The sequence below is a fragment of the Maniola jurtina genome, chromosome 17, assembly GCF_905333055.1.
Source record: "Maniola jurtina chromosome 17, ilManJurt1.1, whole genome shotgun sequence".
Taxonomy (NCBI): domain Eukaryota; kingdom Metazoa; phylum Arthropoda; class Insecta; order Lepidoptera; family Nymphalidae; genus Maniola; species Maniola jurtina.
Window position 1 is genome coordinate 4,302,739 of NC_060045.1, and position 26,897 is coordinate 4,329,635.

A 26,897-nucleotide genomic window follows, 5' to 3' on the forward strand; every position below is an offset into this window, starting at 1 on the left:
TACATACAAATCTTTGAGCCCCTGTAATTTTAAAACTACATATTTTTAGAAAAATCTAAAACACCACAGACACAGATATTAGTTTCTAGAATATGTCTGCAAAATTTCATGGACTTTGGTTGCTTAATATTCAAATGAAATTGGAACTACGATTGTATGAAGCGAGTGACGGAGAGAGCCCTGTTAAACGTAATGAACAACACGCAAATCAAAATAGATTACAATAGACGTCAGCGAGATGGAATGACGTATATTCGATAACCTCTGTTTCTAGTTTTCTACGAGCTCATAAATATTTTGTATGTCAATAAAACATTGATTGGTTAATTAATTATAATAGTTTGTTATTGAATTATAAATTGAAATCATACCATCATCATCTAGATTCTAGATAATTAACAATTTGTAAAACATTACGAGCTGATTTTGTTCTGTTGCTAAAAAGAACAGAGTACATAAAGATTGTTATTGATTCGCGTCGTACTCGTAAATTTCTTGTTGTCTATTTAGTTATTTAAATTGTAAGTATGAAAAGTGTTTACGGGACCTTAAATGTATTACCTAAGTAACTATGTAAAATCAACGTGCGCTGAAGAGTGGTGACAAGGATATAATTATTTTGTCTATAGATTATAGACAGACATCAATAATATCCTATGTTCAGCAGCTACAAAGGTCTCCTCCTTTATTCTAACAAACCAGCAAAGATGTAACCATTACTTTATTTACAATAGGACGTAAGATCGCCATCAATGTCGAAATATGTATGGTCAGTGGTTACACCATTTGTATTTTGTATACAAACAGTTTAAGTGGCCTCCAAATCTGGGTCGCGAAGAAATCAAGGCAATTAACTGTTTGGTCAATGCGGATTTTTTTGTCATTTTTTTATCAAGGTTCAATCCGTTCGTTCGTTCTGTCATCCTACTGACGTGGTTGATTTAATATAAGATAACGTATTATTAAATAAATTAATTGATTGAAAGATATCTAGATCTAACCGCAGATAAAGCCCCGAAATGTGTGTAAAACACTTGGGTATTTAAATAATATTCTAGAATCAGTTCTACCTAGGTTTTAAAATAATTGTCTTTTTGTACTATAAAGGTCAAGTTAAAAACGGTTGATTCTCAGTGTTTAGTTAACACCAAGTTTGACACCAAGTTTATAAACTTCCAATATTAATGCACTTTTCAACAATCCCAACTCCGGTTGGGATCTTAGAACAACAGGGTATCAGCCTGTAAACATTTGCTTTTTCTTGAAAGCTTCAGAGACATTAAACTTACTTGGGTTAGAATTCTAGTAGAGTATTCTAGTAAAATGTCTCATGCCGCCTGCTATGTATTAAAAGATTGTTCACAGTTTATAAGCATTAAAACAACAATGCGTATTAGCAAGCGGTAGTATTTCATTTGAATAGTTAGTGCGAAACTATTATATGTCTGACCTTGATGTTTTCCAAGATCTCACACTGCATAGCTGCTCCCGTTCATAAAGTTGTGTTTGGTGCAAAGTCCGAATAGGAAAAAAACAAGCAAAATAACACGATGCCAAGTTTGAACGAGCGTATCAAAAACGGGAGAATCCAATGGGTTTTTTTATTTTTTCTAAATAGTTCATCAAGCAGTCAGACGTAAGATAATTGTGACGTTACATTTCATAATGAACCATGTCCATAAAGTATCATTGGTAGAGAAGTGTCTTTTTTAATTATTCAGTTAAAACTTACTTTATACTAGGGAAAAAGTGGGTATTAACATCTATTTATGTTATTGGATTATTTTATCCTTATAATGTTATTACGTAAACTCGATTAATTAGAACAAAATTCTCATTTTTTCAATGGACTTAGATATTGAATATCAAAAAGAGCCAAGTCTATTGGACTTAGTTTAGTCTGCTGAAATTAACATCGGGACTTAGTGCATTTTGTTTAATCGCAGATTAATGGGACGGATTCAGGCTAAATAACAAGCTTTGTACACTTTTGTAACTTTTTATAAAAAATTATAGTTTTAAAGTTTATAGTCAAAAAATGAATTAACCCTATTAAATTATAAATGTGAAACTTCAATTTGGCTGTTTGGAATAGATATAGCTTATTGCCCATTGCCCAGAACTAACACATAGATCATTTTTATTCCAGAAAATAGCGTTACTAGTTTACAACATAAATGTAACCATTGCTAAATGTCATAAATTAATGTTTAAGAATAAGTGCGCTAAAAATTAAAAAATTAGAACCAAAATGTGTGTATACAAGATATTACATTGTAATATTCAACTATGAATGCGGCCCTGGACGACCGGCACAAACCAACCTATGAACAGCTATTCACTATAACAAACACTTACAGTTTTTCCTTAAATTTCTCACGTTTCTGCTTAGATTTTGGAATCAGTCTTTTGCTAGACTTTTCTGGAGGCACTATTGGTATTCCTTCCATAGCTTTTATCAAAAAATTGATGTTAAAAACAAAATTTATGAGAGACACATAGATCACTAGACAACACTCCGGGAGCAACTGACGACCATCTTAGAATCATATCATGCTGTGATTGGTCAAAATGGATTTGGTTTGTTTTGATGTTACAAAGCACGTGGACTTGGTTCGTTTTGGAAAAATCTACTACTTTTAAGACTAATTTTGATTGAAAATCGCTGGACTTGAGTCACTTTGGTAAAACACGAAATGTATAAATTTAATAGATCTTTCAAAAAATAAAAAAACCTTATATGCCGGTAAAAGTGGACTTGGTTCGTTATGAAATGCAACGTCACAATTGTCAGCTGTCTTTGTTTTGATGGCGAGCTTCATAGACAGAATGTTCTCATTTGCTTTGGAACTTTAATAATTCAATGCCGTGGAATGGGTTTTTTGCCTTTGCCGTTCTCGTTAGTTTTTTATACTTCCTTATAAGTAATTGAAGATACATTTCGATCAATATTTATCCTTTGTGGCTACTTTGTAAAAGTAAACATACGACAGATGTTATCGCACAACATGATATAACCACAGTAACAAAAACTAGGTTGACTGATTTACGAAAGGCAAATTTTGCAAGAGCATTACACTTTTTACTACACAAGAAGTACACAAGCTGCATTTTTTCGACTTTATAACGAAACATTTTTTTTGTATATCATTTCAAAGGGAAGCAAAATAATATGGTCATTTGCTCTCCTGAACTAATTCTAACTTACTTCAACAAGGTCCGTTAGAAAGGAGAAAATAACTTTACAAGCTAAACGCTTTTTATGAGTTAGACATATTATATCTGATTAGTAATATTATGTGATATTTTTTTGACGCAAATAATATTTAAGTGGTTTCTAGTTGGTTACAGGATTATTTAAATCCAAATATTCTAATATTTATTTTTAAAAAACTTCTTTATTTCCTTGGTCCAATGTATTTTTAAATTTTAATAAGTATCATAGTTATTTGGTCCTTCGATGATTTTGTCAGTTATAATTTACAAGTTTATCATACTTGAGTACCTGGCATGAAAAAAAAACAGCGTTTCGACTGATTTCGAGTTACATTCTTCCGCACTTAAAGGTCTATTTATATATTTCTGAACATTATTATTTTTTATTGCTGAGGTATCGATATCTCGAGGCATTGCGGTGAATCTCGCGCACCATATTTTTTTAGAAAGTCGCATCCGGCTTCGCGCTAGGCGGAGCGCTTCCGTGTACACTGTTTGGATGTGGGCTGCTCCGTACAAAATACACGCTTGATTTTGCTGCAGATTAGTTTTGTTTTAACACTTTCGATAGCTAATCTGAGTAACTTGTGTCAATGACCCATGTCTCTCTTACGATAGTCCATTATTAACAATTGATTTGCGTTTCGCAATCGTCGATTGATGGACGTGGATGATCGATCTTTGGTGTTACTCAATTTAGCCAATTACCTACTTTCTTGCTACTTTCCTGTTTCGAAAAGGAAATTAAGCTGCGCTTACAGTGCGCCGCAAGGATCTATTGGCACGTGGCCAAAACAAGAACTAACGCCGCCATCTTGTGAAGTGTCACGCTGTCAATTTGTATGTGGCATTGCTGAGTAAAAAAACCGGCCAACTGCGAGTCTGACTCGCGCACCGAAGGGAAGTAACCTATATATTTCTTGACAGACACGACAGACAGACAGACAACGAAGGGATCCTATAAGGGTTCCTTTTTTTCCTTTTAGGTACGGAACCCTAAAAAAAACGGTAGTTCACTCTGGCTACCGGTCATAGAGGTCAGACCCAAGAGAGTGCTTTATCAAACAGGGTGAAAATGCTTATTAGCTAGAAGTCTAGAACTAGTTATATAGATCATAGTTTTATTATTTACTGGAATAGGTACTTCTGTCGATGACGACATTACCTTTCTTCGTTGATGCAAATCGCTTATACCTAAGGACTAACGAACATTGTCAACAGTCCGATTCCATGAGAACTTATGCAAATGCAACCAGTTACAAAACCTGCTGTGTAGATAGGTAATATACCAGCAATTCATTAAATGACGTGTGAACAATGTCTACTTTTGTACAACTTAATTACGTTATGAAAATATTACAGAGACTTTCTTGACTTGATAAGAAATCGAGATCTCTTTAAAGTGATAAATGATATTGAATTGATCACATTGAGAATCAATGGGTCAAAATCTGCAAATGTTATCAATCATTTCAAAAATATTGTAAGAGTGATTTGGTAAACCATCAATCTAGAAGAGAGATTTGTTTGTTTGTAATCGATAAACTCTGAAAGTACTCAATCGATTTTAATAATTATTATTACACCATTAGAAAGCTACTGTATTCAGAAGTACCATAACAATGTTTATTTAGTGATTACACACTGTACCGCGGGCGAATTTGCGGGCAAAATTACTAAATTCGCTGCAAGATGTATCTTGAGCGAAAAACTCCACCTAACAACGGTTCGAATTGCGGCCCTTTACAAATTATTCTGCGAAGCTACAGGCATTCGCTATCGCAAATTTTTCATATCAAGGTATAATAGTTAAATAACTGGAAAATCGTTTTGATGTTCGGTCTTTAATAAAAATTCTTCGTGTATAATTTAGTTTTCCTAAACGCTTTTACCATTTACTCTGTCCAAATATATTGCGATAATGATCATTATTTATGTAACTATTCAATATTTATGCTGATTTGATAATATAATAATTTGTTAATATTGAGGTCTACCGGTTTACCTACTTGTCTCATGCACACTTTAGGAATGTAGTACGTCGTGTCTGTCTGTAGTTTGTACTATATACAACAAAAACTGAGGATTGCAAGCGAAGACTCTCTCACTTTTTATAATGTTATTGTAAGGTTTTTTATTATGCTTATTTTATACATAAAAGTATCAGATGAAACCACGTAATGTACTTACTTACCTATAAATTTGAAAATTAGATGGGTACCTTACTTATTTTTCGAATAGATTTTGGTTTAGGAGGGAAAATAATAATATATTTCTTCAAGATATAAAAAACAACAGTCTTGAAGCCAGTTTTTATATTACTTTGAACCGTTTTGTTTAAAAGTTCACTTGAAATTTTATATGGACAAAGTTGCGGACTTTTGCTGTAACTTATTTTGTAAAGCATTAAGTTATTCGTTGCGACATAGGTTGCTAACTTGGCAAAAGTAACGCAATCTACAATCAGAATTTAGATCTTAAAACCTGGCCAAGTGGTTTGCGAACACCAACGCGGATGTAGCCGTGACTAAGGAGCCAATTGAGTTTCCTTTTAGTTTAATCGACGGCGACGACTAGTTTTAGATGTTGGAAAAGTGAAACGATAAATATGTTTAAATAACACTACAAACCCTTTTTTTCCTTATTATGAGTGCCAATAAGCTACTCAATTTCACTACGATCTAGCCTGACCTATTTTATAACTAATAAGTAGTTTAATTTTAACCCAAGCTTCTAAGTTATCTTATATTGTCCATGGACGCAACTTTCTTGAATATAATTTCTTGAACCTAACCTAACCTACCTAACCACAAATTCACGGTTTTCGGATTTTTTCCTTTACTTGTACCACTTGTACTATAAGACCTACCTACCTGCCAAATGTTATTAATCTAGGTCAACGGGAAGCACCCGTTTCTTTCTTGAAAGACACGACGGACGGACAGACAGACAGACAACAAAGTGATCGTATAAGGGTTCCGTTTGAGGCAAGGAACCCTAAAAGTTGGGCACACACAAACAGCATCTCTTCACATCCGGTCCAAGTATAGTGGCTTCATTGAACTCAGAGTTCGTGTGTAACGTCGCGGTATATTGGCACCTTAATAGTGAATAATGAATTATAACCGGTACGTTGAGGATTTGCGCGCGCTGTAAAGGTCAATGATCATCCGTAGATCCGCCTCGACGCCCTCGTGACCCTGTCCTGCGCTGGCGCCGGTACTGAAGTAAATGTGCTTATTGATCGCTGTGGGAACGAAGGTGTTGCCAACTGATATCTTCCTCCTAGCAGATTCCCTGATTTTAACCAGGGTCTGCTTATTATTATGACGGGCTACACGGAGCAGCCATACCATCTTGGTACTACCACGGTTGCTTTGCTCTTGATCTGTTCTCTATGGAGCGACTACCAAGTTAATGATTGGTCATCGCTCCATGTAAAATGGATGACTAGAGATTTCGTCGATGGATTTTTTTAAAAATTTTGTAATATTATAAGTTATTTTCCCGAGATTTCTGTGCTGAATTCAAGGTCGGCGCGGATAAGCCGTGAGAGATAACAGATAGACGGACAGACATTCTTTCGCCTCAGCATGAATTTAGAGAACTTAAAAATTATAGAGAAACTAACTTATGCCCGCGTTTTCGTCAGCATGGACTTCACAAATTTCAAACCCCAATATTACTCCTTAGAGGTTGAATTTTCAAAAATCCTTTCTAAGTCTACATCATATAATAGCTATCTGCATGCCTTTCGGCCCGATCCGTCCAGTAGTTTGATATGTGCGATGATAGATCAGTCAGTCAGTCAGCTTTTCTTACTTAGATATATATCTAGATCATGTAATTTAGAGTTAATGTTTGATTTTTTTTATTGTTGACAGAAATATGTGGAGTCGTCGTTAGGATGGGCCGGTGAACGCGGCGAGGATTCGAGCTACGACTCGGAGTGCGACGATGACGGCGGCCACCGCGCCGCCTCGCGCACTCCCTCCGACACTCTCGCGGCGGAGTTCGCAGAGTACGTCACTCTCGCACCGCCACCGCCACAGCCGAACCAGGTAAACTTACACTTTACAAGTCTTTCCCTCCCCTGGCCTGTGTGTAGATTAAAACTTGCATTTAGAGCAGAGTCGAATCACTAGGTTCCGTGATCCGTCTCGATCCATTGTAGTATGGTTTATGTATGATGCACATGAACAAAAGTATTGCAATTTGTGAGTGTTCAAGCAAAAGGCTTTCCGAATCAGTGGTAGATATGCTCTTGACGATTCTAAAGTAGGTAGGTACTTAATTTAGTCTAATTGAATAAAAACATTTTGAACTTGAAAGGGGCCTGGAATGATTAAGAGAAATGGTTTTTTGGTAATTTTGATTCTTTGGCTTTACTTAAGTCCAAACAGTTTTGTTTAATGAAATAGTTTTTTTATCAAGTAATATTTTTATGTCCCAATTTAGGAGTTAAAGTACACGACTGCGAAACTTTAAACTCAATTTTCTACAAAAATCAATTAATTTCACTCTAGGTCTCTTTTCGTTTTAAGTTTTAAATAAATCTAATTTAATATAGAAATAACATAGAGTAGAAAACTATTGTGCTTTGACAATGAAACCGGGACTGAGGAAATTTAAAAGACGGCCATTCAAAACCATTATCGTACGGTGTACACAATGTGACAAATGGGTCTTACGAATATGATTTCTGGTTTTGTTGATTAACATTCTCCTAGTCAGAAAGGATAAGAAATGACACAGTTCCGTGTATTTCATCATTTAAGTAAAGGGGACACATGTATCCAAAAAATATTCCGCTTTAAATATAAATTGTTGACAAAAAATATGCACGAGATAACATCTGTAAGTTGTAATTGTAATAAATACTTGACATTGCATAATCCTACGTAGATATTAATTGATCATTCAAATGATCTCTGAGCATAACTAAGTTCATAACATAACGATAGTAATGAATACCTATTCTTGGTTACTATGCACTCATTACGTCCATGTATGCACTTTCATATTTTTAACATCACATTTTTATAACAGTGAAATACCCAGTTTGATTTTAAGTACATAATAATTAGTTATCCAAAAAGAAAATGCCTTCGAGCGCACCCTTCATACAAACGAAGTTTCTTATTTGAATATTAAGCCATTAAACTCAATGAAATTTCAATTTTACAAGATTTTCATACAAATCTTTGAACCCGTGTAAGAAACTAAAACGAAAGTCTGACAAACCATAGACACAGACACTTTGTAGAGTTGGATTGTTTGATATTCAAATAGGAATCAAACTTTATTTGAATGTGACGCGCTCGAAGTGCCTCTTAATAAAACTCCGTAATCCGTATCTCTTAAGAACACCTACGAATAACAATATACGAACACAGACTTTCCCCTTAGACGAATTGATTCGTCCAAGATTTCCCCTTCAAATGTCATTAATGATTATACAAAAGATCAATAAACATTATTTTCCAGGCTAAAATCGAGTTCGCGGTGAAACTGGGTTACTCTGAACGGCAAGCCAGGACCGCTCTGCAGCGCCTGGGCCCTGATCCTCCTCGGAATGAGTTGTTGGCTGAGCTCATCAACCTCGCTGCGAAGAGGCCTCCGCGCTTGCCTTCCCCGCCGCCGCCCGCCGAGCCCGAGCTCATGCCCGAGCGCGCGCCGCTCAGGCACATCGTCATAGATGGCAGCAATGTTGCTATGAGGTAACAACACTTTAAAGGAAAAAACGTTACGTTATATTCTTATGGCACAATAGCCGAATAGCTCGCTGGTATGACTAAATTTTTGTCCTCATTCAAAATTTTCTTTTTTACAGTCACGGAAATAAGGAGGTGTTCTCATGCAGAGGTATCGAAATATGTGTGGACTGGTTTCGAGCACGAGGTCATAAAGAAATTACGGTGTTTGTACCGAAATGGCGAAAAGAAGCTTCCCGACCCGATAACCCAGTAGCCGATCGAGACGCCCTGGAACGTCTCGAACGAAATCGCGTACTCGTCTACACCCCCAGTCGCCTCTTAGGCGGAAAACGACTTATTTGCTACGATGATAGATACATCTTACGACTCGCGGCCGAAACGGACGGAATAGTCGTTTCGAACGATAACTATAGGGACCTCGCCGCAGAGAGCCCTGAATTCCGTAAGGTCGTCGAGGAGCGACTGCTAATGTTTTCGTTTGTTAACGACAGATTTATGCCACCCGATGACCCTCTAGGGCGATCGGGTCCCACGTTGGACGCTTTTCTCCGAGCGCCCCCCTCCCGCTGCGATCCACCCCCCGCGTGCCCCTACGGCCGCAAGTGCACGTACGGAAATAAATGCAAATACCACCACCCCGAACGAGCGGGGCGACCGCACAAATCGGTTGCAGAGAAACTATCGGAACGGGCAGCACGCAAAGCGCGCGATTTGCACACGTTGAGTCTTCCTCCGAGCGGCAGGCCCGCCGATAACAAGAAACCGCTGGCCCGAGCCCATTCTGCAACGCCGCGATTGGCTGACGCTAGTCTCGTCACGCATTTCGACCGTGCTCAAATCCCGGGACCTTCGCAGCCTCTGCCAGATCCAAATCCACACCGAAAGCTTGAGCGACAACTCACACTAAACCCGAACTGTGACCCGAGACTTCACGCCTCCGCCGCGCGCGTGTCGTCAGCCCCGGTCGGCGCAGCGGGCGCTATCGCTCCACAGATGGCGGGAATGTCTCTTTCACCTTGCGCTTCCGAAGGGGCTCTTCAGCATTGGGAAGCGAGGCGACGGATGCACTTCCACCTCGCGGGAATTTTCCCTGAAGCACAAGTTGCGGAGGCGATGGCCACTTACCCGGACGAAACGGACCCTCAAAAAATGTGCGCGATTCTTCTAGACCGGTACAGACCCAGCGAGGCCACCTTGCCGCGGCCGACGCATTGATTTCCTACGTCAAAAGATTTTGGATCGACGAAGAAAGATTGTGACTGACAATCTAATTTCTCTTTTGTAAATAAATTGTTGATCTTTGAATTATTCCCAATTTCCTTTCGGAAATTGCTGTTTTACATTCATTGGATCAATGCATTGTGAGGTGATGAATGACATTTGTATGATGTATCTAAGCGTTCATCGGAATGAGTAAGCATTTGCACTCGCATGAGATTGATATTTAACCATTTTATCTCTTGTATTCATATCTAGTACATATTTTCAAAACTTTAAAAAGTCTAATTGTAGATAAGGCCCATCGTCTTTAACTTCGCACAACTGTAATAAATTTTGCTATAATATTAGCTGCATGAGATACAATAGAAGTAATTTTTTTCCTCCCTTCTATTTCCAGATTTTGTGAATACACTTGCATCCACGTAGTGCCAACTGTTTGTTAAAAATATCGATCTACCGCCAGTAAAGGCATTTAACTTTGTACATTCAAATTTATTATTCATGACGTACGCTTCTGAGAAGTGTGCGTCTTATTTAATTATTATTTAAGTTTAGATGTAAGGATGTACAAATACAACTTTAAATTTTCCCAAACAACCAATTAATTTACGACATGTTAACTACTTTATATATATTTAAGGGACATTCACATTTTTTAACAAAATACCTAAGTCAATCAGCTGTATTTTGTATGTAAAGAATAGCGAAAAGATATAATTAAGTAGATTATACAATCTAATACAACTTTTGTTCTAATAATCCAATCGTACAGTTTTAGAAAACTCAGTGTTATATGGCATTAGATGTGCTGCCACAGCTTCCACTTTACGATATATTCCTTCTAATATTCATTGAGCTAGTTCTTTGTAAATTACTTCACTAAATCATAATTAAAAAATTATTGGATAGTGTAATATTTAGTTTTGAATGTGTTCAGTATCCATGCGTGATAACTAATGAGGAATAGTATTGTGATAAATCATCTCTTAAATATCATGTCATTCACATACTTTACTATGCCTACCCAGTAACTACACAAATAAATATATAACCCCATTTGTAAAAAAAAAAATACATATTTTCAGCTATATATATATAATAGGTAGCTTTTCATGTATTGCAAGGTAATGTTAACTTTTGTGATGGTATAAATTATATTTGGTACTATGTATCAAGTAAAAAGTTATGTATCTGATAGTTTATTAGTGGTTATAGTTTTATGTAGATTTTAAGTGGACAATATATTTTATATTATTAGTCCTTTATAACAAGACAATAATCACAGTTTATCTGTGATTAAATTATAGGCAACATCAAAAATGGACTTTGTAGAATGCATTATAAAAAACATTACTAATATGGTCATTCTGTAAAGTGCATTTAGATGCCCTGGAGGCCAGACATATTTTGAAACACTAGATATACTATGATGTAGTTAATATATTATTATATTGTACACCATTTGTTGTTTGATTTTTATTAAATTGAACTGTTATAAACCTTAATGCAATGCATCAAATGTAAGATAAATATTATCTACTTGTGTGCTATACCCCATTTAAATGTTAAAGAATTTGGAGTATAGCACATTACTTTAGCTTGTTATTTGATAATCAAATGTAATCAATTTTAGATTAATTAAAAATACTAACAAACTGACAATTTAGTATTGAGTACAGTTAAGTAATTTCCCCAATATGGAATGTTTGAAATTACATATGTCTATATTGACATCATAGCAATGCATAGTTCTAAGAATAAAATATCTCATTAGAATGTGTCCATTATTTTATCAGAATCCTAGATAAGAAATCATTACCTACAGGAATTTCAATTGTAAAAATTTAATTGATGCTAAATATTGAAAAGTGATGATAGCCTAGTGGTTATGACCTCAATCTTCTATTCAAGGGGTCTAGGGTCCTGGGGACGCACTGTAACTATTCAGTTACCTATGTGTAAAGAAGCCAGTCTTGACTATGAATTCTGGTGTACAGTTCTCCATAATCTCAAAAGTGTGGGAAGTCTGCTGATTTTGCCAAATTGGTCAGCATGGTGGATGGTGGCCTAAACTTTCCTTCGGAGAGGAGACGTGACCAGCAATGGGCTGATGATGATTAACTTAGTAGCTAGTTTTAAAGTCAGCTGCTAAGTTTTCCATAGAAGTTATAATAAAATGATATACATACTCTGACACTATCAAAGTAGTAGTAAAACACACCTTTGCTTAAACTTTTTATTTAAAATTACCAATACAAATTATTCCTATATGAATAGTCATGATTCTTGTTTAACTTTAACTCTATGAGGATTACTGGATACTTTCTTTAATATCATTTTCAAATAGGCTTTTCTGTCCTTATGCGATTTAGTCTCCTGTGGTAATTTAATATAATGCTGTCCTGTAAATTGATTGTTAGCTTTAGCATCTTGTTGAGCATCTGGAACAAATGCTCTACTTTTCCTATCAGCTCTATATACATATGGACAGTATGCATCAATATCCATTGGAGACTCTTCATTTTTCACTTTTTTTATTAAACTTTCATTTTCTGGACAGCTTATAGGAATAGGTGAATACTTTTTCTCCACTTTGTAGTTTTTAAATATCTCATTTATTTTATTACTTAGATCTTGTAAGCAGTTTTTTTTAACTCCCAAACAGCTTGTCTTTATACCAAAGTAAGTTAGGCACAAATTTCTCAAATCATTTAAGCAAAGAACTGGAATATTGGATGAAGTGCACGCTTCAATGATTGGTTGAACGATTGCTTGTGGATTAACATTTGCCTCTATCAACACTCCTGAACAGGCTTGGGTTTCAACCATAGTACAACATGACGATATTCCAAACAACAGCCCGTCAACTTTCCTATAAAATAATAATTATGATGGATTATACAATTGATTTTCATATCAGGTACTTAAATAAAATTAATTTTACTTGTAGGGTGGCTACAATAATTTATTATAATATTTAAGATATTGAGCTTAAACTTAGATGATATAAAGTTAAATGATGGATTTTAATAAGTAAATATCAAAATTAAATAATAGGTAAAGTTACATATGATTTACAGATTTACATTGCTAGCAAATCGAAGGGAATTTCTAAGGAGGATTTGAAAAGAGGTTGAGAGTAGCTTTAGTCCCAATATGGTAAGTATACTTACTTATAAAGAAAAGTATAAAAAACTGAATAGTAGAACTTACTGAATGTGAGGAGGCTGCGGTCTTTCGTTTTTAGGCATTAATTTTATGTCATTCCAATGTGGTTTCTTGAATTCTGGAATGTAAACACGATGCTTTTCAAGAGCAGTTTGAAGAACACTTTTTTCATCTTCAGTCACAACAGGCCTGTAAGTAAGTTTTTTAGACAAATAAATAATCAACGTAAAACAACAAATAATAATAACGTACCAAATACCATTGTTAAAATATTAACCAATATACTGGGTCCGGCCGGCATATAACATTTTTGATTGTTTTCTTTATCTTGCCTTTGCTGATTGCGTTTTTCTTCTTTTTTAATTTTTGTGCTTCCATTGTCGTTTTCGCAATTATGTTATAAATAATGCATACCTAATATTCAATTAAAGTAACTTTTCGAAGTTTCGACTTTCGGGAGGTGAGGTTATCAAAAAATTAAAAACAAAAAACCAATAGCAATTCAATGAACCATCGACTAAAGTTCGTAACTGTGGTTCGTAAACACTCAAGTCAGCTGTCAGAGTCAAGTGACATATTGATTGACAATGACATTTTGCAAAGTGTTGCAAGATTAATGCTTTTAACTTTTGTTAGATCATTATTGTTCATCTCTAAATTACTATAATTTCTATTATTTTATAATATGTACCTACGTATTAGACGTTTGCCTACATAAAACTGAAAACGTTTTTTAGGGTTCCGTACGTTAAAAACAAACTCTTATAGGATCACTTCGTTGTCTGTCTGTGTGTCGTGCCTGTCAAGAAACCTATAGGGTACTTCTCGTAAACCTAGAATCTTGAATTTTGGTAGGTAGTTAGGTCTTTATAACACACTGCACACATAACGGTAAAAATGCGAAAATTACAAAAAAATTAAAATAAAAATCATGATCACAGTGGAAGAGCGTTCAGTAGGTAGTAGGTACATATCGCAGGATGCACGTTGTACTATACAGATTTGTCTGTTATGGCGGATTACACCAAATTAAGTTTGTAGTTACTTGTCTACATGGAATTCTGCAAAGTAGGTAACTAACGTAGGCCTGCTTCTATCCAACGGATTGTTGTATTGTGTAAGATAGCTAGATACTCGTATGAACTATGAATGAATGTGTGGATTTGAAGATACCTACCTACTTCTGCAGAACTCAGATTATGTAGTTACTCTGCAGGTTAAGAACCTCAGCGAATTAAAGAAAAGCACTTTTGTTAAGGTTATCAAACCAAATCAAATATGTAGAAGTTTTCCTGAAAAACAGACAGCGTTACTGAAGTTACGAAAAGTTAACTAAGATAGGTAGGTTACATAAAAACGGGGCCTTTTGGCTCGGTAAGTAGACACCATAGATATGTTAGACACCTATTTAAGGTCATTTGGTAGGATTTGACCTTTCCTAAAATTTTTTAAAAACATCGCGACGATTTACTTGGTCCTGCTGTTTAAAAGGATTTTCTCAACAATTTCTAATTCGGTATATTCATCGAATACAGAATTTCGTAAACCAATTGAAATTAACGTTTACGTTGGTATACACACAAGTTTTACGACTTCCAAAAGCAGTAAACACAATGGGTATTTCGTCTTTCCGTTTGGAAGAATATAATACTAATATCTCCTTAGAAATGAGAATTGCAAAAAGGTCGCTTTTTTGTCGGCGCCCAGGCGGTTGGCGAATACCGTATTGTTCCGGCCGAAACAGGGCGGGGGATGCATAATGACTGCAGTAGGGTGCAATGGAACTTTTACCTGACGCCGCGTACCCTGTAATGCAGAGGGTTGGTAAGTTAGTTTAGTCATATTCAATGCGCATTTGGTGTTACTTGTATTGTACAAATGAGTACGACAAGCAAAATTGAGAAATGGTTATTGGCTGACTGGAGTAACGTTAATAATAATTATATTCCTGTGGTGGGCGAGGATGTGAAGGTCATGTCTTTGCAGCCGAACGAGCGAAACGTGGCAGATGGAAAGGTCCGTGCTGCTTGTAAGTATAAACTACTTACCTACGCTTAACTTTTCACGCGTGGCTCTCAGAAATTAGCTAATAATTTAATGGCGTGGCTTTACTTGTTACTAACGTTATTTTAATAGTATCTTAAAATATCGATCAAATGCGAGTTGGACTCGCACACGAAGAGTTCCGTACCATCGTGCAAGATATAAGTAAATAACACTTTTTAATAGGGTCCCCGTTGGTACCCCCTGGGTACGGAACCCTGAAAAGAATTTGCAGAATTAAGGTTACTTAGCATCATCTAGGTAAATCCGTTAAAAGGTTTTGTAAATCGAGTGTGCAGTAAGGAGTACCCAGTACCAGTACCTACTAGTACCAGTACTCATATCCATGAATTCGTGAACGTAAACATAACAAGTGTAAATTAATTTATAATACCCCCGACAAGTGAAGGTTACAGTAACTAGAAAAGAGCTGATAACTTTCAAACGGCTGAACCGAATTTCTTGGATTATAGCTAAGAACACTCTCGATCAAGCCACCTTTTAAATAATAAAACTAAATTAAAATCGGTTTATTAGTTTAAGAGCTACGATGCTACAAACAGATACTCACGTCAAACTTATAACACCCCTCTTTTTGGGTCGGGGGTTAAAAACTGTGCCTATATACTGACTATACCTACTTACTGACAAGTATCACCCACAGATGAAGTGCCTCTATTGGAGCAGCAGCTACGCCTCAAAAAGACCAATGAGAGCGGGTCGAGAGAAGATAATGTTGCGAGCGAAGGCAAGGACTATTCCCCAAGCTGCTCGTCCTGGGCGCCGAGTGACGAGGCATCTTCTTCCGACGAATCCGATGTAAGTAGTCTTATATAGAAGCAGAAACTGACTAACTGCCTGGCATATTAACGTGCAGCTCCAAACGCTAAAAACTTAAGATTTTGATGTAAGAATTTTTTAAAAATTCACCCAAGCGAAGTCGGGGCGACCCGTTTCTTCTTGGATAAGGCTATTTTCAAATACAGCGTTCCAATTTGAAATGCTTGTATAAAATGTGTTTCATTGTGACCTCAAGTATGGTACTTTCCAGAAAGTAGTACTTACCTATAGAAAAATTCCAGGTGAACAAGTGTTTCTAATTTTTACCCTTTACTTCATTTTATGTGTAACAATAGGCTTTAACAACTTAGTAATATTACTACTCAGTAACTTAATTTAACGCACTGAATACTGAACATGATAAATGACGTCATTAATATTAAGTGTGTTTTAAATACTAAATACAGATATGTAAATAATATGATGAATACTCATTTCCAGAATGAAAAAGAAACAAAATCAATGAAAATGGAACAATATGTACGCCATTATGCTAAGCGACGAAACAGTAAAAACGTTCCTATTCCAGTACATAGGCCGAACGCGGTCGTAAACGTTTTGAAGGAACGCCAAAAGAACATGAACAGTAAAACAAACAACCAAAGCCGCAAAAGGAAGCACAAAGAAACTCAAGCTAGCAATAAATCGTTACCTGATTCAACAAAAAAATACTTACCACCGCCTAAAACTTCTGTTGATACAATAAATATAAACAAAAAGAATATTTTGGATATGAAAGCTAGTTTCGAGGAACTATTTAAAATCATAGATAATATGAAACCCGAGTCCGAAAGACGTGCGGGTAAATATTTTGATTACACTACAGCAATCCAACAAGAACCTATGAACGAAGATAAAATAAATGCTCCCGTTTACAACAATACCGAAGCTTATGATGAAACCGAGAAAAGTCCAAGTGAGGAATCAAATCGTTCTGACGACAATGTTCTTATTAGCAATAAGTATAGCAAAATGCTCGAAATAGCAGAAGCCGAATCCAAACACTTACAAATATTAAACACACACCAAAACGCTGACGACGAGGTAGACGAATGGGTGGGTATTGAATTTATGTACACATAAGCATAAAACAAACTGAAATGAGATTACAGATAATTTCGTTATGACTTATACTTTAGGTCGTCCAAACAATCCAAAAATGTTTTAGCCTCTTGAAGAGGTCTTTAATTTTCTTAAAAGACTCACATACATTACGTTATCTTGCAGGTGCCAATTGGAAGTGGAAAGACATTGATACATAAGGATAAATTTAGCAAAGTTAAATGGAGATCGTACACGATCGCCACTAGGACATTATTATTGGCAACGTTTCCAAGAAGGTAAAAGAAATGATAATTCAACCTTGAATTTTGTTAGTAAAGGACAAAATTTTTTACGACTAATATCTTACCTAATGCAAAATTATTTACCTGCTTTAATTTAAGAAAGTTAAATAAATCATCTAGGATTTACGAATCGATATGTTTTACCTTATTAGAATTTGGTTTTACCAAGTTTGATTTTTTTTTTAGAATCTTAGCAACACACTCGTTGACGGGAAAGCGGTCCCCGGCCTTTAGAGATAAGCCTGCGAAAATGTGCCTGGATCCAAAAATTGTTTCGGATATAATCATCGAAATCACCTCCAGGTTCAACGTCAAAGAAAATCTCGTCAGGTAAATTCGGTACCTATCTAAGAAAATATTGTTATGATACTTAATGCAGTTCGATTGAGAAAGATTTTCATCTTCCCAGAGAACTTCGGGAAACAGAGTTTTTTCCCGAAACGAGGCAAGAGAATTTATTATCAAAAGAAATTATACAAATTTCACTTTCAAACAAAGATTTTATCCTTCAAACTCAATAAAATCCAAAGACTCATTAATTACATTACTAAACTATACGATTACTTATTGAATATCTACAATTTCAATACAGTTTGTACTAAGAGGGTAAAGCTGTATGTACCTACAAGTACCTATTTCAAAATAATAGAAAGTAACTATTGTAGAAATCATAAACTTTTTAACACTGAATTAAATTAAGTGTATCAATTTCAGGAGTGCAATCACAACGAAATGTGCTGACGAATGCAAAATGCTAAAAACAAGATCAAAAAGGAAAAACAAACTGATACAAAACCAAGAGAATGCTCCACCGTCAAACGCACAAACCCAACCTAGACAAGTCAAGACTGAACAAAGTAAGTTTTCGCAAGAATGAAAGAAAAATAGATGAAAAGAGAAACAGGGAATCTCTGGGCTCTTGAGTGACAACGGAACAAATGTATTCCAATTTAAAACTTTGTTTAGATGAAATTACCAAAGGATAATTTTGTATACATTCCTAGTTATATTTTAAGTATTACATCAGTACCATTAATACTCCAATTTTAATTGATAATCAACGAATTGTTTACTTTTTTAATGTATTAAATTGAATTGTTTTATATTTTTAAGTTTGACTTTCACCTCGGTCTCGACAATAGCACAGATAGTCATAGTTGTTTTAGTTTTATTTGATTTAGTTTTTATTTGAGAATTCTACTAACATCTTCGACCTTGTTTGTCTGTTCTCCGTTTTTCATCAAGAACCTATGATATAGTTTCACCAAGAATAGGTTATAGACTATAGTAAAGTCTAAATCTTTAATTAACAAAAATGTTATAATTTTTTCAATTTTTTAAAGTTACTACCAAAATTTAAAATATTTTTATTCAATTAGACTTTTACAAGTTCTTTTGAATCGTCAAAAGCATCTACCACCTGGCCTAAAGTACTACTTTTTCTCGCGTGGGTTCTATCTTTTGTATTTAAACCAACTATAAGTATATAATATTAAGTCTCGAGTGCCGAGTCTTGAAAAATTCTAATGACAGGCGGGTACTTATTTACGAGAAAAAAGATGGACTCATAAAATTTCCGCTAGATAGTAGGTACATATAGATGGCGTTGTACCTAAATCACACGATTTCCGCTAGGTGATGCCTATAGATATTGGAAATAATACAAAGACGTATCACACCACTATATGCTATTAGATGGTGCTGTCCAAAAACTATAGTTTCCTACGGTTTTTTAAACTTTGGTTTGGTGTCCTATTTGTTAATCTCTCTACTCAGTCTACTTGTGTGCCAATTTTCATAGAATTCAGTTCAGAGTTAACAAAGATCAAAAAAATAAAGAGCTGTCACAAACCTTCTATATCTATATACATTTTTAAAGATGATGATTAAAACAATTTGTTTTTAATATTATTTTGTACTTAATCTTAATATAAGTATTTATTACAATTTCAATATAAAAAATTAAATATGTAAGTTTTAATGAATCACTTATCGTATAAACCCTAGTATCAACCGAATACTGAAATAAAGTTATGAAATATGACCGACTCAAATGTTAAATGACAGTGAAATTTTTTGATACCACAACGCAGAAAGATAAACATTTAAGTCGCTGTACCATTACAAGAGAGGCTTTCAGTATTCGGACGTTATCAAACATAAGAATAAACATTCAGATTCCTTGCTGAAATATACCCAGCGGCGACAGAATCAAGTCAGTATTAGTGCTGGCGATGATTGCTCGCATTAACATCATATCATCAGGGGTGTAGCGCCAACCGCTAAGTTCACCAAGGCTTTGTAACTTTGGACATGTCTCCATCAACAATTCCACAGTCTCCACGGTCAATCGAGGAGCGTTGGGAAACCAGACGGCCTCGAGGTTATCGAATCTGTAGCGACGTAGCATCCTGCAAAGTAAAATCCAAAACATTTATTTATTTGCAACAGAAAGCTGTAACAATAAAGAGAAAAAGAAAAGAAAAAGTGGACAGGGAAGCACTTCTCTATAAGAGATCTCTACCAGTAACCCTTGGAAGTGCGAGAGGTTGTAAAGGGAGTAGAAAAAGTACAACAATTTAATATCAAATCATTGTTAACTTTTTGACTGGCAATTGTTGAATTTCTAAGATAAACGATGCAATGATGATAATTAATTACGTAAACTTGAAACTAAAGCTACAAGGGCTCCAAAAGCGCCATGGTCTGAGAACAAGCCTACAAAACCAATGAAAAAAATAATTGTAGAAAAAATCAAGCATAGAACTGTGAGTAGTGATGGTGTGTGCAATAGAAAAGGGTAAAGATACCTCAAATATGGTTTTATCTACCTACTTGGAATATGGTACGAGTGACATAGCACAAAAATAATAATCGATTACCTATTTAAAACAACACAAATACAAAATCCTTGAAAATATATGAAAAATCTTATTTTTATTTTGTATTGTTTGTTTAAGATACTACTTAATTTTACGGTCTGTGTATAAGTTCTAAGCAAACAGAAGCCAAAGAGATAAATTAGGCTGGGACTGTTTACAAATGTTTATTTTTGAAACAAATATAAGCGCTTAATTTTGTAAGTAGGTACTTCGTTGTTTAGGTACCTACTCTTTGCCTCATTCGTAATCAAGTGCAGATGTTTAATTATATCCGTAAGGAACAAAGGAACTTACCGTGCCATATCCTGATCGTCTAATTTAACTTCATCCCCGATGATTAGCTTTTTGAGTTTAGGACTTCCTGTCATGAGGTACCTCAGGCAAGATGGTGATAAGTTCCCTTCAATAATTTCAATATGCTCCAATTTATTAAACGGAACTTCTTCCTCGTGCGTCGCTGTTTGTATCGAGTAGAATTCCAGGCTCTCCAAATTTTGACAAGTTTCTGCTATTCTCGTAAAATTAAATGATCCCCGGGCACCAGAAAGCATAAGAGTCACAATTTTATAACCTATCTTATCGAGTAGCTGATGCAATTCGTGACACTGGAATTTGTTTAGCTTAATCTTATTTAAGACGTGAAGATCTTTCACCATTTGCAACACACCTTGGTCCGGCTCCTCTAAATAAATTGTCTCTATCATCGGACATAAAGCAGTTATCGCCTTCATTGTTCTTACATTTGTTTGAATATCATGAATGTACTGAAGTTTCGTTTTAAAATTAGGCGGACACTCATTATTGTAAACGTAAAACAATGCCTTTCCGACGAACGAATAACTTCCAAGGTTTGTAAGATTGGGCAGTTTGCGTATAAGAAGCGCCACATCTGTGTGATCTATGTTTTCTTCTCCATATGTTCCTATGTTTACGACAGTCAAACCTTGAGTAAGCTGCGGGTTGCCCGATAGCATAGCATCGAGACCGATCTCAGTGATGTCAGTTTCACCGGACACATCCAGCAATTTCAAAACTCTATTATTTTCTCCAATGAACTTAAGCACTTCATCATTAGCTATGTAGGGTATATTTAGAGCGGTTAAGTGTGTCAGGTTCTTAATTATTTGGTACAAAAGCGAAAGCTGCTCGTCTTTCACCCACACACCTTTTAAATTGAGAGAAGTCAAGTGTCGACCTTGCTCCGCAATCAGTTCAAGGACTTTTCTGTAATAGGGGCAAGGGAACATCCCTGTCGCTAAACTCTTGACATTTTCTTTCAGGAGCAATTTCATTGTAAGATATCTAATCGACGGATCGAGGTATTCGCTATTTAATATTAGATTGAGGAGATCTTGGAATATATCACTGGTCGCTCCCATACTTTCGTAGTAAGAAGACACCATAGCGAACGGCAGAGCCACATCTTCTTCGGATGTCACTCGCGACAGAGTGTGAATTAACTGTCTAGCTACCAATGATAGAGTTACTTCTTGTAAAGGTGGAACTGGACACTTTGGCGACATTTTCACAGCACTTTTTTTATTATTAATCTATGTATAACTTGAACAACAAATATCACTATGATTATATTTTTTTGAGCATAACTAAACTACTGCCACTTTCGATTTTCTGAACAGAAAGAAATGAAAAATCCGCGGAGCTATTTAGCGCACGCGCATCTCGTGGCTGGCGAGGTGCCAGTACTATATAATTCAAACTCACAAATCCGAGCTTTATTTTTAGAACTTTTATATGCAAAGCGTGTTTACAGCTTCTAACGTACACAATATCATCTTTTAATTACACTGAATCAGATAGTATTGGGACGTGACTCATCAGTTCTTCTAATGATTCATACGCATGAACTTTTTGAGTTAATATTCACGGATTTGTGTATTTTTTGGAATAATATCACTTAGTCCTAATTCCCAACCAACATTATGGGAGTTAATGATTACCAAAAGTAACTGTAAAGTCAAACAAAAATGCTTTTAAAAACTTAATTTATTTTATAAGCTTATCAATAGTTTAAATCTATAAATAGTTCACAATTTTACATAAAAATTATACCGAGTCTTGAAAAATACTCTACTAATATACCTACAACAGTAGGTATCTAAATCAAATTCTTTTTCTACAACTGTAACTATTATTTTTGATAAACTTTATTCTAATATTCGGTAAATCTATTTCTTTCTCTCAATAAATTATTTATTGTTATGACTACTATTTTACGTACTTACTAAAAGTGAGTAGTGAGAAAAGACTACCTATAGATATGTAGTGAGCTGTAACATTGTACGCAGCAATTTTGTAAATGCGCAGGAACGGTACAAAACAAGTCACGAATTAGTGAATAACTATTTACACACGTGTTTAATGACTTTCACAATTACGTGGGAACAGGCAGATTCTTCGCGACCAACTGCAGCAGTATCTGCTCAGTACTGAAGCACCAGTTGGCAATCTCTTTGGATACTTTACACCAGTTCTCCCCATTGTGTGGTTCAGCCATCTTACATTGAGTCTTGACATCCTTTTGTTGCTGCTTGTTGCCATGTAACTTCAACTCACTCGAACTATAGAAGTTTCACTTCTTTCGCGTATCCACACCAGATAAACGCAACTTTTTTTAATAATTGGATTAAAACATTATGTTTTATATGAGTTTTCTGAAGGATATAAAAACTGAAAAGTTCACTGACTTTCACAATTACGTGGGAACAGGCAGGTTCTTCGCGACCAACAGCAGTATCTGCTCAGTACTGAAGCACCAGTTGGCGATCTCTTTGGATACTTTACACCAGTTCTCCCCGTGGTGTGGTTCAGCCGTCTTACACCGAGTCTTGACGTCTTCTTGTTGCTGCTCGTTGCCGTGTAACAGTTCGAACTTGTAGAAGTATGCCCACGCGTCGCCGAGGTCCGGGTCGATTTTTACCTGATTTAATTTTAAGATAATATGTCAATATCACATACAGAAAGACATTCAGGTGACTTTTATGATCTCAGCCTGTCTTAAAAATGAAATCGATTATTTAAAAAAGATCGATTATTGGCTAGGCAGTGGCTACTGATATTCATTTATTGGTTAACTGTCTTACCGTTCTATTGAACCACTCCCGGCATTTGTTCAGTTTCCTCTCCGTCCAGAACAACTGCGACACGGCGAGCAGGACGTGGGCGTCATGTTCACATTTCTTAAGTGCATCCACCTGCATACAAATCCATACTATTAATATTATAAATGCGAAAGTGTGTCTGTCTGCTATCTTTTTACGGCCCAACCTTTTAACCGATTCTGACGAAATTCGGTTCAGAGTTAGCTTATTTCCCGGGGACGAACAGAGGCTACTTTTAATACCGGAAAATCAAAGAGTTCCCACGGGATTCCTAAAGACCTATCCACTTCACGATTTATATGAAATTTGGTACTGAGGTAGCTTGCGTCCTTGTAATTGACATAGGGAACTTTTTTTCTCGGAATATCAAACCACGGGGTCTTCAAAAACATAAATCCACGCGGACGAAGTCGCGGGCATCCTCTAGTAACACAATAGGTGTTCGATACTTACGCTTTTAGTTTTCCGTTGCGGGCGCGCCTCCATAAAGATGGCTTCTGCCCACAGGCGGCCGGCCGTCGGACACTCCTGTAACGCCTTTGCCAACAAACCGCCCGCGACTTCTGCGCAACCAGCACGTCTTTCTAGCCGTACGCTTTCTAACCTGCGTGCAGAAAAAAACAATAACTGTTTTACTGCTTTTTGGGATTCCGTACCTCAAAAGGAAAAAAGGAACTCTTATATCACTTTATAGTTCGTGGTCTGTATGTCTGTCTGTCAAAACTCGTCAAGGGATTCAAAACCTAGAGGGTACTTCCCGTTCACGAATCATAAAATTTGGCAGGTAGCATAAGTAAAGGGAAAATCCGAACACTGAGAATTTGTGGTTACATCACAAAAAAGGGTTATTCTTGGGGTATGAGGCGGAAAGACGCCCTGCACATCCGCACGGCACCCGCGCTATCCCACACCGGGTTCGCGCGACGGCTGTGCGGGCGTGCGGGGCGTCCCGATTGCCATCTCGACCTATCACGTACTCATTTGTATGCGAGCCCAACCCGCATTAGACCGGGTTTTTAAATACAAAAGCATGCGAACAAGCAAATAGGTGACGCGTTTGATAGAACATCGAAACACTCTAATAATAATAATAATAATTAATTAAGTACCTATTGTTTTTACTTACCACAGCTCAGGATTTTTAGGATTTCTAAGCCTTGCCTTTTCCAGTACTGATCTCGCTTTGGTTACGTGTTTCAATTTTTCTTCTAATCTTGATAACAAAATCCACATTGGTACGCAAGTCGCACATTTTTTAAGCTAAAATAAACAGTTCAAATTATTTTCCTAGCAAATACGTGTGGTAGTAAAAATGAAAAATAAAATGGGTATGACACTGCATATGAAATGGTAAAGTATCATTGAACAACTCAGTAACTAATCTTTTGTGATATTGAAATTATGTATATTGGCAACAATCTCATCTTAGAATTCAACAATAGATTTTAGACTTTTTACAAAAAAAAAATCTCTAGCCAGTCAGTTTTCGTTTTTTTTTTAAATTTTAAATTGAGTCGATATCTTCAGATTTGTCCGAAATAAATCCTTTCAATTCAAAATAACCGAAATTAACCGAAAATGATACTTACACCCTGGGAATAAGTGTTATGTGCGTCATCGTCTCTCCCCATCTGCTCTTCGATTTCTCCCTTCATCATGTAGAGTTTGGCGTAGTCGCTGAATACTTTAATAGCCTCCTCTAATAGCTTGAGTGCCACGTCACAGTTGTTTAGCGCCCATTCTAGCTTAGCTGACTTTATCATTACCTAAGTGACGACAATTCATTCATTTAATTAAGGATATTTCATCTTGAAATCCCTATAATGACAAAAGTCGGTCGAACTGATGTAGTTAAATAAAGAATCGTACATGAATACACGTAGACAGGCGCATTTTAGTATCATAAACCATAAACTTCTATAATCAGACTTAAAATTTAAAAAAATTACATTTTCTTGCCCCACCGGTAAATTTAAAAGCGTCTGCAAAGTTAAGAGGAGTATTACATTCTATTGAATGTATTTTTGGTATTTACCCATTTGACAATACAATCTGGAAAAGAGATTTGTGACGCCTAAGAAATGTTTTAGTATTCGCCCGTAGGTAATTTACTTAAGGCATCTGCAACTTAGCAGTAACTTGTGCTTCAAATAATCTAAACACAGAACAGTTTATCGAAGATGTCTATTAAACTACCCAAAGCCTAAATTAATGCTACATTTAAACAATTGATTATATCAATATATTATCATGATTTATTCTAGGATAACTAATGAGTATTTCTTACCCGTGGTGTAGGAGCAGAGGCCCGGGCTTTCGCCAACAAACGTCTTGCTCTGTCATATTCTTTGTTCTCGCTCTCAAGCTTAACAGCGGCCAACCAGATCTCTTCCGAGTTAGGGTTCGCTTGAAAAGCTAGGGATAGGATCCCTCGTGCGGCTGGTACGTCACCTGAATACAATAGTCTAGTCAAGTGAAGCATATTTTCAGCTATTTTGGAACACATTTCCGGATTTCAAAATATACATATAGCACACGTAAAGGAATAAATCCGAAAACAGAGAATTTGTGGTCGCATCACAAAAAAATGTGTTCATGAAAAAATTAATTTACTAAATCACATATAGATGGCACTGTTGTCATAAACGCTTGCTGTGTTGCATATAAAAATATCTTGTACGATGGTACGGAGCCCTTCGTATGCGAGTTCGACTCGCACTTGACCAGTTTTTGTAGAGAATATAGACTTCCACACGCTGCACTGCGATCGTGATGTCCGTCCGTCCACCTAGGGGGGGGGGGGGGGGGGGGGGGGGATTTGGGGGGGGGGATTTGGGGGGGGGTATGGGGTCCACCTAATGGGAGTATAATCTATCTCCAGTCCGAGTTTCAGCCAAATGCGTTCAGTAGTTTTTGAGTGAAAGAGTAACAAACATACACGCAAACTTTCGCCTTTATAATATTAGTGTGATTAGTGTGAAGTGTGATCCTTACCTGCCAGCCACTTGGACTTGGCGCCCATGAGCCACAGCACCTCGCTCTTTGGGCAATGCGCCACTGCCCTCTGCAGCAGCGCCTCGAGACTGGCTCTGGTGCCGTGCTGTTTCTCCAAGTACGCCGCTCGGAGCCAGATGGACTTCTTGGAGGGAAATACGGACAGCGCGTAGCCGTACACTGCGCGCGCGCACTCGTATGCGCCTTCATTTGCGCACTGGAACAAAAGGATAAAGTTTGCACAAGGAATAAGTAAAATAAAAATAATAAAGATCTCTGATGAATTGAGAACCTCCTCCTTTTTTGAAGTTGGCTAAAGAAAATCTACAGTTTATCCAGTTTAGTAAGTAC

At 36.3% G+C, this 26,897-nt stretch overlaps 5 protein-coding genes across 8 annotated transcripts in view; 2 read left to right on the forward strand and 3 right to left on the reverse strand.

Annotated features, from left to right (window-relative positions):
* LOC123873944 (probable ribonuclease ZC3H12B) overlaps window positions 1–11,615 on the forward strand; it is a 26,208-nt gene extending 14,593 nt beyond the window's left edge. For both annotated transcript variants that reach the window (XM_045919053.1, XM_045919054.1), the window contains exons 2-4: window positions 7,101–7,277; window positions 8,704–8,936; window positions 9,050–11,615. In XM_045919053.1, coding sequence (XP_045775009.1) covers window positions 7,101–7,277; window positions 8,704–8,936; window positions 9,050–10,148 — 1,509 coding nt within the window. In that variant the 3' untranslated portion in view covers window positions 10,149–11,615. The remainder of the gene's footprint in view (window positions 1–7,100; window positions 7,278–8,703; window positions 8,937–9,049) is intronic.
* LOC123873941 (pre-mRNA-processing factor 6) overlaps window positions 1–26,897 on the reverse strand; it is a 35,797-nt gene that overhangs the window by 2,906 nt on the left and 5,994 nt on the right. Inside the window, exons 11-17 of one of the 2 annotated variants that reach the window (XR_006797810.1) lie at window positions 26,547–26,763; window positions 25,840–26,003; window positions 25,142–25,318; window positions 24,679–24,812; window positions 24,006–24,156; window positions 23,535–23,645; window positions 22,824–23,371 (exon numbers count right to left, since the gene is read on the reverse strand). Coding sequence is in view for 1 of the 2 variants with exons in the window: in XM_045919048.1 (XP_045775004.1) it covers window positions 23,147–23,371; window positions 23,535–23,645; window positions 24,006–24,156; window positions 24,679–24,812; window positions 25,142–25,318; window positions 25,840–26,003; window positions 26,547–26,763 (1,179 nt within the window). In the remaining variant the exon portion in view is untranslated. Of the gene's footprint in view, window positions 1–22,421; window positions 23,372–23,534; window positions 23,646–24,005; window positions 24,157–24,678; window positions 24,813–25,141; window positions 25,319–25,839; window positions 26,004–26,546; window positions 26,764–26,897 lie in introns of those variants that run through there. The other variant, XM_045919048.1, reaches the window with a different exon arrangement.
* LOC123873951 lies at window positions 10,555–13,844 on the reverse strand. The gene is made up of 3 exons (XM_045919066.1): window positions 13,600–13,844; window positions 13,368–13,511; window positions 10,555–13,026 (listed from the first exon to the last, which is right to left on the reverse strand). Exons 1-3 carry the CDS (start codon window positions 13,698–13,700, stop codon window positions 12,432–12,434), a joined length of 840 nt encoding a protein of 279 aa, XP_045775022.1. The 5' UTR covers window positions 13,701–13,844; the 3' UTR covers window positions 10,555–12,431.
* LOC123873948 lies at window positions 14,149–18,656 on the forward strand. Of its 2 annotated transcripts, XM_045919061.1 has the most exons (7): window positions 14,149–14,173; window positions 14,858–15,351; window positions 16,030–16,184; window positions 16,647–17,261; window positions 17,433–17,545; window positions 17,738–17,881; window positions 18,266–18,656. In XM_045919061.1, the coding sequence occupies exons 2-7, from the start codon at window positions 15,201–15,203 to the stop codon at window positions 18,426–18,428; spliced, it is 1,341 nt and encodes a 446-aa protein (XP_045775017.1). In that variant the 5' UTR covers window positions 14,149–14,173; window positions 14,858–15,200; the 3' UTR covers window positions 18,429–18,656. The 2 variants fall into 2 exon arrangements, with proteins under 2 accessions (XP_045775017.1, XP_045775018.1); XM_045919062.1 differs by lacking the exon at window positions 14,149–14,173 and having other exon boundaries at window positions 14,370–15,146.
* LOC123873946 lies at window positions 19,507–22,142 on the reverse strand. Its single transcript, XM_045919056.1, has 2 exons — window positions 20,728–22,142; window positions 19,507–19,962 (listed from the first exon to the last, which is right to left on the reverse strand). Exons 1-2 carry the CDS (start codon window positions 21,954–21,956, stop codon window positions 19,725–19,727), a joined length of 1,467 nt encoding a protein of 488 aa, XP_045775012.1. The 5' UTR covers window positions 21,957–22,142; the 3' UTR covers window positions 19,507–19,724.

Bases quoted from the DNA above. Each gene is read 5' to 3' on its own strand.
- LOC123873946 (XM_045919056.1), bottom strand. From the start codon at position 21,956: ATGTCGCCAAAGTGTCCAGTTCCACCTTTACAAGAAGTAACTCTATCA. The intron at 19,963-20,727 runs GTAAGTTCCTTT...TTTACTTTGCAG, and splicing joins GACGATCAGGATATGGCACG to GATGCTACGTCGCTACAGAT.
- LOC123873951 (XM_045919066.1), bottom strand. From the start codon at position 13,700: ATGGAAGCACAAAAATTAAAAAAGAAGAAAAACGCAATCAGCAAAGGC. The intron at 13,512-13,599 runs GTTAATATTTTA...ACTTACTTACAG, and splicing joins CGGCCGGACCCAGTATATTG to GCCTGTTGTGACTGAAGATG. The intron at 13,027-13,367 runs GTAAGTTCTACT...ATTATTTTATAG, and splicing joins CCGCAGCCTCCTCACATTCA to GAAAGTTGACGGGCTGTTGT.
- LOC123873948 (XM_045919061.1), top strand. From the start codon at position 15,201: ATGAGTACGACAAGCAAAATTGAGAAATGGTTATTGGCTGACTGGAGT. The intron at 15,352-16,029 runs GTAAGTATAAAC...TATCACCCACAG, and splicing joins TGGAAAGGTCCGTGCTGCTT to ATGAAGTGCCTCTATTGGAG. The intron at 17,262-17,432 runs GTGGGTATTGAA...GTTATCTTGCAG, and splicing joins ACGACGAGGTAGACGAATGG to GTGCCAATTGGAAGTGGAAA.